Source organism: Phodopus roborovskii, unplaced genomic scaffold (genome assembly GCF_943737965.1).
Source record: "Phodopus roborovskii unplaced genomic scaffold, PHOROB, whole genome shotgun sequence".
NCBI lineage: Eukaryota > Metazoa > Chordata > Mammalia > Rodentia > Cricetidae > Phodopus > Phodopus roborovskii.
The window spans coordinates 12,809,635-12,818,279 of record NW_026125489.1 but is presented as its reverse complement, the minus strand read 5'-3'; the positions used below and the strand labels follow the sequence as shown (position 1 = coordinate 12,818,279).

At 41.2% G+C, this 8,645-nt stretch overlaps 1 protein-coding gene across 1 annotated transcript; it reads right to left on the bottom strand.

Annotated features, from left to right (window-relative positions):
- Positions 1-2,744: 2,744 nt before the first annotated feature.
- Positions 2,745-6,297, bottom strand: Atxn7l3b (ataxin 7 like 3B). The gene is made up of 2 exons (XM_051176238.1): positions 5,481-6,297; positions 2,745-5,184 (listed from the first exon to the last, which is right to left on the bottom strand). The coding sequence occupies exon 1, from the start codon at positions 6,125-6,127 to the stop codon at positions 5,834-5,836; it is 294 nt and encodes a 97-aa protein (XP_051032195.1). The 5' UTR covers positions 6,128-6,297; the 3' UTR covers positions 2,745-5,184; positions 5,481-5,833.
- Between the last annotated feature and the right edge of the window lie 2,348 nt (positions 6,298-8,645).

Sequence of the window (8,645 nt, the reverse complement as noted above, 5' to 3'; positions counted from 1 at the left end):
TTTATAAACATCCTCCTTCATAAAAAAACAAAACAACAACAAAAAACAATGTTACCTTTCTAGGCTGACCTCTTCATCTGAAGAGGAAATTTTATAACTTTAGAGAGATTCTATTATTCACTTATGAATAATGTCATGTTAAGCTGATACTACTGAATAGTAATGACATAAATGTGTAATTCTGAAAGTCAAGTGACATATTCACATTTGTTAAATGCTTATTTACCTTTGTATCTCACTTTTCACATAAAATAGTTTAACAAACTTGAAAAAATATGTTTTTGTATTTTAACAAATATCATTTTCAACTCATGTACTTGGTGCAAGGATATTATATCTTCTATCCATGGGCATCCATCCTTTCTCCATTTGGGACATTTTCAACACAGTAGAAAATTTCACTTTTTGCCTAAGGTCTTTGTTGGTATATTATGTCAGAGAACAATTACAATTTGTTACATTCCACTACACGTGTAAATTGTGATACACACATTTCTGAATGTGCAGTGTCTCAATACGATGTTATTTTTAAAGTACACATATAACAGTCATCTGTAAACAGTGTGAATTTAACTCCCATTCAATTGAGATGAGGTCTCTGTAGCCCAGGCAGGTCTTGAACTCAGTATGTAGTTCAGGGTGGATCTTACAGCAAAGCAGTCTTCCTGCCTCCCCTTCCCAAGATTACAAGTGGTCAGTTCATGTGCTGAAGTCACTTTTACTTTTGAAAGTTATCCTTCCACTTCCAATTACCAGCAACTATCTTTGTGTATCAGCTACAATTTGTATGATTTCCCTCTAATACTACTGTGTTATTTGTGTGATAGTATGTGATTAACTTGAACATACTTATTTTTGAGAGTTGGCTTGCTACCATTTCCAGTTTAGCAAAATATGTTTGGAATATATCGTTGCATGATAGTCTGCTTTACCATAAAATTCTGTTTGGTAGTTTTTATTAGAGTAAAAGTGAGATGGGAATTTTGTAGATATATTCATTTATCTAGAAATTGTACAGTGACTGAACTCATCACAAAGCTAAGGCTGGCTTTGAACTCATAATAATCCTGTTCTCATGTCAGGAGCTGGATTACAACCAAGCACCACCATGCCTAGTTTAAGTTACCTTTGAATAGTAGCATTTCAAACATTTATTTTTCATTATGAAATCTATTACCATAAAGTTACTAAGAATCATACTTTTTTTTCATTTTAACTCAGAAATTTTGAAACTTAATCCTTTTGTTATTAAATTATTTCAATAAATCAGTCCCAGTATCTGCATTATTAATGACTTTAGGCTTTCAAAGTGTAAGCAAGACACAGGGTATTTTCATTCCTAACTTTTTTTTTTTTTTTAGTATGAGTATTTTCAATGAGGCCCTAGTAAAACTAGACATTTTTTCAAAATTGGGAAAACAAACTAAACCCTAAGCCCTATCACTTTTATGTACAATACCTTTCTGAATAGGCATATTGCTTTAACATTTTCACAAGCATTCTCAAAAACAACATGAACCATGAAATAAACTTCTCCAGCACACTCAATTCCTAAAAAAGTATTAATAATGATAATTTGAGAGCTGACGCTGTGAATGTAACTGTTTTCTGCACTAATGTGAAGAAATACTGTCCTTCGTATGTAAGGACAGGATACATGCTCCATGCTCATCATTAAAGGAAACAAGAGTTGACAACTCTGGTTCAGGTGGCATTTATTATCAATGCTTACAGAGCAGGTCTGCCTGAATCCTTACTGTGTCAGTAATCTTCTAATTTTGTATCAAATAGTTTCGAATATAACTAAATCTGGCATATAGCTATTAAGTATTTGATGTCTTTTCTACCCATAAAGATATTAACTATAGAAATTGTAGAAAACATTTATCTCATTGTAGAAAACGTTTAGGATTAACTATAGTATATCTAAGTCTACAAAACAGGATTATTTTCTCATCAGCTAATTTAAATACTAATTTATAGTAATGGAATTTAAGGATTTCGCTTAGCAACTTGTCTTATATAATAGAGGCCCCTTTTTTCCTTTTTAAACACTTTCTCAACAAATAAAACTGTTGATCCTAAGTGTACAGTGGTGCCTAATTAAAGCTTATGATCATGGAAGAGGTTAAATGCCATATATGGCATGTCCAAAGGCTATCTGAAACATCCTAATCAGTTAGTTTACTACCCTGGTGCCATTTCCATGACTTTTTGCTTATCTATTTCCAACTTGGAACTATTTAATGAATTGGAAAGCTGGGTTAAAAAAAAAAATGACTTTGACCAGAACTAAGCAGGTTTATGCATAATTTCTAGAAAGTGCTGGATCTCTACATTAAAACAAATGAAATCCCTAAAGGAATGCTCCAATAGAGAACAGTCCTATTGTAGGAAGGCAGAAGCATTTTCTGCTAGGTATCATTAATTGTCAGAACAGCCTGATGATGGTATAGCTATTTAAAACAATAAGCTCTATTAAGTTTACCTATCACAATGCACTTTTAATAGGCCCGAACTGTATTTACTGTACCCCTTCTTACCTCATATGGAAAAAGATGTTTTTCTCTCACACTGGACACTGTATATGAGTAAATTTAAAGGGTTAGAATGAGAAACAAAAGCAAGACAGCGTTCCTCTATGAATTCTAATGCACCTACCTCCTATTCACATATCAAAATTAAACTTATTTTGCTATGCCAATGCCTAGGAAATTTGCCACTAAAAAATGAGTCAAAATACGTATTTTTTAAATTTTATTATTACGGTTTAGCAATGGGAAAATGCAATTTATTTACACCAGCAGCCATATGGGCAGGGGAACACACAAAGTTAATTAGCTATTTGTATAGGATAGATTACTTATTAAAAAATAAGAATCTCCAAAACAAAGGACAGTGGTAAATTTCACACTACCCTCCCCCAATGATCCCAGCATGCGGTAATGCCAGGCAGTGGCCCCTGGGCATGCGGTGGCAGGAACTAATTTATGGAAGGAAAAAAACCACAAACCACAGAAACTTTAAAGAACCCCTTTCACTCACACACACACACACACACACACACACACACACACACACACACACACGCTCACACTCAAGATACATAATAGGATTACAGAGTGGTCAATACAATTAATTGAAGGAGGATAGAATTCTGCTGTTACAGGAAAAGCAGGGAAGGGATAGTTCCTAACCACTGTCAACTATACGGCGGAGAACATTAGCTTCCAAAAAAGTAGTTGTTCCCTCAGGGCAGTAACAGCTGAACTAGGCCCACCTCATCTAGGTACACAGGGTGGGGAGCTACAGCCCTAATGGAAACGATGGAGACAGAAAGCAAAAACAAAAAAAGGTAAGAAATATGAGCAAACCATTACTCCAAACTACCACCCACTTCTAACCAGAAAAGAGCAGAAACAAAGTACTAAAGTCACATCTGAGCTCCCTATCTGAAGGCAAGAGTGGGCGGGCCGTGGCCTTTCTCCCTTTCATCCTGTTTCCCAAGGACTTTCAGCAGACAGGAGTCTGTAAGAATGCTTTTTCTGGAATTCACTGAAGGGGCTGAAACAATTCAAGCAGCAAGGTATCTTTAGTTTCTGGACAAGGTTTCATGTTTTTATTTTTCCCCATCAAACTGTACTAGGCCCCAACCCTGAGCTGGAAAAACTCTGAGAAGGCAACAGATAGTCTCAAGGCCCAATCACTATGGTTTCCTTAACTCTTGAGACAGTAACCCAAATCAGGAAAAGGGAGGCATGTCCACAGTAGGGTTAGAATGTGGAGCAGAACTAACTCCATCCTTGTGTGTAACAGCTCTCATGGTTCTGCTCTAAGTCCCAGGAGGCAATATCCAAGCAGCAGCGGGAAGAGAGAACTCAGGACGAAGCAGGGGCGTAGACTAGCAAGGCAGGCCTATGTAAGAGAATTATTTAGGCATGACACTGCCTTGCAAATACAAAAAGAAATAAAAATAAAAGTATTTTCTCATCCCCATCCAAACAGGGAGCTGTAAGAAGATTCTCCTCCCAGTCTTCCATAAAAACAGGTAAAACAAAACCAACAACGTAAAAACTTAAGAGAGCAACAACAATAAAAACAAAACAAACAAACAAAAACAAAAAGGAAACTTGTGTAGGCAGGCTTCAGAGGCAGGAACCCTGGAGATGAACTGAAACCGATCAGGGTAAGAACCTAGAGTGGCAAGCAGCACCTGGAATCATGAGCTGCACCAGATAGGCAGTGGAGCAGTGACAGGAACATGGCCAAGCCGGACAGATGAGGCTGGACCCTTTACTGGGGCACAAAATGAGGTAAGAAACATCTCAAATAAAGCAGCACCGTTCTGTTCTGCTCACCTCAGGACTCCCACCCCCTACCCTCCATCAACCCTCACTTAGGGACTAACACAGAGGACAGTTTGATCCGCCCCTCACTCCCCATCCACTTCTGGCCCAGCCTCCAAAGTCAGGGGTATTTGGAGGTCTTTTCCTAACTTCCAAAACGAAAAGGACAGCTCACGCTGCCAAGAAGGTCCAGTGGAGTACACTGGCATTTGTGAGGGCAGAAAAGGTGTCGGTGGTCTTAATTCACCAAAGTAGAAGTCTGACTTCCCTATTTGAGGAGAGGGGGAAAAAAAAAGAGAGAGAGATTCTGCAAAGATACTGGGTAAGCAAGGCCTATTACAGAGCCCTTAGCATTGAACTCATTCACATTACTGAGGGCAGATGCAAAAATTTCCCTCCTGGCTCAATTTTTCAGTCTCCTGCTTGGCCACTGCGCCCTTCTAACAGTTCTGTGGTGCCCCTGGACGACAGTGACCTGTCACAACCACCAAGTCAGACCCATGGGCAGGTTACATCCCTAGTAACTCAAAGGTAGGAAAACTGTCCCACCAAACTTATGTCCACAGTGATTGAAGACATCATCTCCCAGGTGGAGACGGTATGCAGTTGTAGAGGTCTACTTCATGCTCACAGCATCCGCACCAAATCTTCCACGTTTATAAACCACCTTGTCCCGGTCCAAACCTCTGCCGCTAAGTGGAATGGAAAGACAGGCAGGCCTTTTGATGAGCAGAAGGTGAGGCTTTGTTCCCCTCACATCAGCCGAAATCACTGAAAATGCTGGGCCTCTGGGGAAACAGGTGGTTCTGAACTTCTTGTCGACAAGGTCCAGGGTTTCCTACCAAATTCAAATGGGAATATATATATATATACATATACATATATGTGTGTGTATATATATGTATATATATGTATATGTATATTTTAGTTTCCAAGATTCACACCTGACTTTCACTTTGTTTATCAAAGAGGCTCAATCTGAGGCTTACAAATCAGAATATTAGTCCACTGATGCTGACCGACCATGGCCTGACCATCAACAGCATCCAAACTGTGCAGGAAGCCCCTGACACCAAGCAGATGCAAAATCTTGAGAACAAAAGAATTTTTGATGCTGGGTGCACAGCTGCTCACCTGTGTACGGCAGGGCAACACAGGGATCTTGTACATCCGGGTGTAAATACAGCATGATGCCTGGGAACATTGTCCTGCCCAGGATATCACAGCTGACACTGGGTATCCTTCCAAATGGATCCAAATTGCTAAATTCTCTTCTTTGGGCTTTTTGTTTTTGTTTGTTGTTTCTTTTTGTCTGTTTTTAATGCTAAGATCTTTAAGGATAACTGGGACTTTTTTTTCTTTTTTTTTTAATTTTATTTTTTCCTTCTCCAACTTCGCTTACTCCTCCAAGCCACGGGACCAGTCTACATTACTGTCCTGGTCACTGTCGCCCTCTCTCCCTTCTCTCTCTCGGTCTCACGTGGTGGCTACTGGAATTCCGGGGGCGAACGCTGCAGCTCCTGCTGGGGCCCAGTCCCGGGTTCTCCGGGAAGGGAGCAAAGCGGGAGGCGGCGTGCTCCTTTGTCTTCCACTGGCTGGATGCCAAAATCCTTCACGCTGCCCGTGTCTGCGAACTCCAGGTAGAAGTAGCCACACTTGACCGCCCGGTGCACCTCAAAGCAGAACCCCAGGCAGGAGTCCTCTATCAGGTCTACGTAGATCTCCTGGGCGATGGCCTCCAGCTTGTTAGTGTCCAGGTTGGCCAGCGAAATCTCCTCCATCTTAACCGGGAAGGCGCCGTGCAGAGGGCGCTGGCTGCTCTTTTACTCACGGCACACCACGCACTCGGCGGGCTCGCCCGGGCCGCGCTAGGCCTGCAGGGCCTCTCCGGGCCGCGTCCTCCGGCTCGGCGACCGACGGCGACAGCGACGGCGACAGCGACGGCCGCTGCGGGGCCACAACGCTCGCACGCCCGGCTCTCAGCACACACAGCCACGCTCGCGATCCTGAGCTGCGCCCCGGGCCCCGATCGCCGAGAAACCGCCTGGGTGCCTTCTCCCAGCCGTTCTGGCCTCTTCCTGTCGTGGAAGGTCTGCGCCCGCCCCGCCACTTCCGGCCCGCGGCGCGCCTGCGCACTGACTCGGCGCCCAGGCACCGGGCAGCGGATCTGGCGCAGATCGCTGGGGCGGGGCGGGGCGCGGAGGGGCGGGGCGGGGCGGGGCCGGGCGGGGCGGGGCGGGCGGGTACTGTGGGACCCTGATCTTGCTTGTTGTCCTCTCGGTTCCCCAAATGATGTCACCGATGCCGAGTTGTCTTTCTTAAGCTGTTTAGACGCTCGCTAATGGGTTCGCCCAGGTTTAATGGGAAAGGAGGAATAATAATGATGATCTGTCCCGTCCCGTTGTGGAATCGAACCAACAATGATTTTTTTTTTTTTTTTTTTTTTTTTTTTTTTTTGCCACAGTTATTCACATACGACCGAAAAAAAAAATAATCTCACGTGATTGGGTTATAATTACTGCGGCAGTTGTCATTTAAATCCACTAGATGGTGCAAGGAAACAGATTACCGTATAGTTTATCTTTGAGTCCTTTTGAATGGGGGGGTTTGCTAGATTCTTGACACTAAAGGCATAATTCAAATATATTGATTAAATAAACCTAAGGCATTTATCTCACTTATAAGACCATTGAATCAGCCCGACTGTAAAGAAATGATTACATACTGTCTCTGAAATCTCTGGGTGATAAAAACGATGTGTGCATTGTTCGGGGGATGCAGGGAGCAGAAGCTTTTCCTAAAGTTAACTCTGCTTTCCTTGTGAGAAATAAAATCGGTCCACCGGATTCCTGCACCCAGCTCCTACAACTTTCCCCGTTTGACTAAAGCAAATATTTATTCTGTGGTTAAGGCCACTAATAAAATAATACACCCATACCCAGGGTGGATCAGGAGATGTCAGCTGTTCCTAGCCTGGTTAATTGTGAATAAAAACATAAGAAAGACTCTGTTTTATCCCTCATTTTTTTTTTTTGGTCATTATTTAATTTCTCCTCCCCAACTACTTTAGTTTTATAATTTATCACTGGAGAACTGTGGTTAATGAAAAAAAATAAAATGCTAGTTATGGCTTTCTTATTCAAGGTTTCCAAATTCCATATATTCTTTTTATTATTATTTTATTTATTTATTTTTCTTATTTTACATATCGATCCCAATTCCCTCTCCATCTGTCCCTCCCTCCCTATCTTCCAGAGGTCCCTTAGACTGACCAGACCTTCTAACTGAGACCCATGTTCAGGGAGTCTGAGTCAGTCCCATGCTGGATTCCCAGCTATCAGTCTGGGGACCCATTTGCTCCTCCTTGTTCAGGCCAGCTGTCTTTGTGTGTTTCTGCAGCCTGGTCTTGTTCTTCCTCTCTGCATCTGTTTAGTTGTGGGTATTTGCTTCTGTTTCCATCAGCTACTAGATGAGGGCTCTATGATGGTGGACAAGTTAGTCAGATTACATACACCCTTAGCTTAAACATTAATTGCTATTTAGGTTTTCATGAGTACCGAATTCCCTTATACTGATTGGTTTATAAATGGAAATTATTTGTAAATAGTTTAATTTTCTGGTTACTCATGTAATTAATCATTTTAAAATTTACAAATTGGCAGATACCGATCATTTTGAAAGCCTTTGGAACTTAAATTTTGTGTGCCTAAAGATCTTTTTGTTAAATTTGAGGCAAACTTAAAAAAAAAAAAAAAAAAAGGAGTGGCAGCGCATGCCTTTAATCCCAGCACTCCAGAGGCAGAGGCAGGTGGATCTCTATCTCTGTGAGTTGGAGGCCAGCCTGGTCTACAAGAGCTAGTTCCAGGACAGGCTCCAAAGCCACAGAAAAACCCTGTCTTGAAAAAACTAATACAAACAAATTTAAAATAATGGAGTTTTGTTTAGATTCATCTATATGTTGTAGATTTTAAAATATAAACATTTTGATGCAAAGTGGAGTTTACTAATAACCATACAATAGACCATATAATATGATTAAGATTCCCAAACTAGTCCTCCTAATGCCTACGTAAATCTAAGGTTTGAATTTGTTTTCTTAAAATTGCAGTATGAATACCATCGCATAGCCTTGTAGCGAGACATAGGGCAAAACATATACGTATAATAGTTTTCAAATGGTGCCTGGCATGACATGTAATGGTGCAAACTGTTATCGCCTAGTTAAGTGAGAAAAATATGCTTATATGCTTATGACTTTAAGCATTTTTTTTGTGAAGTTCTTTCTTCTCATTCCTTATT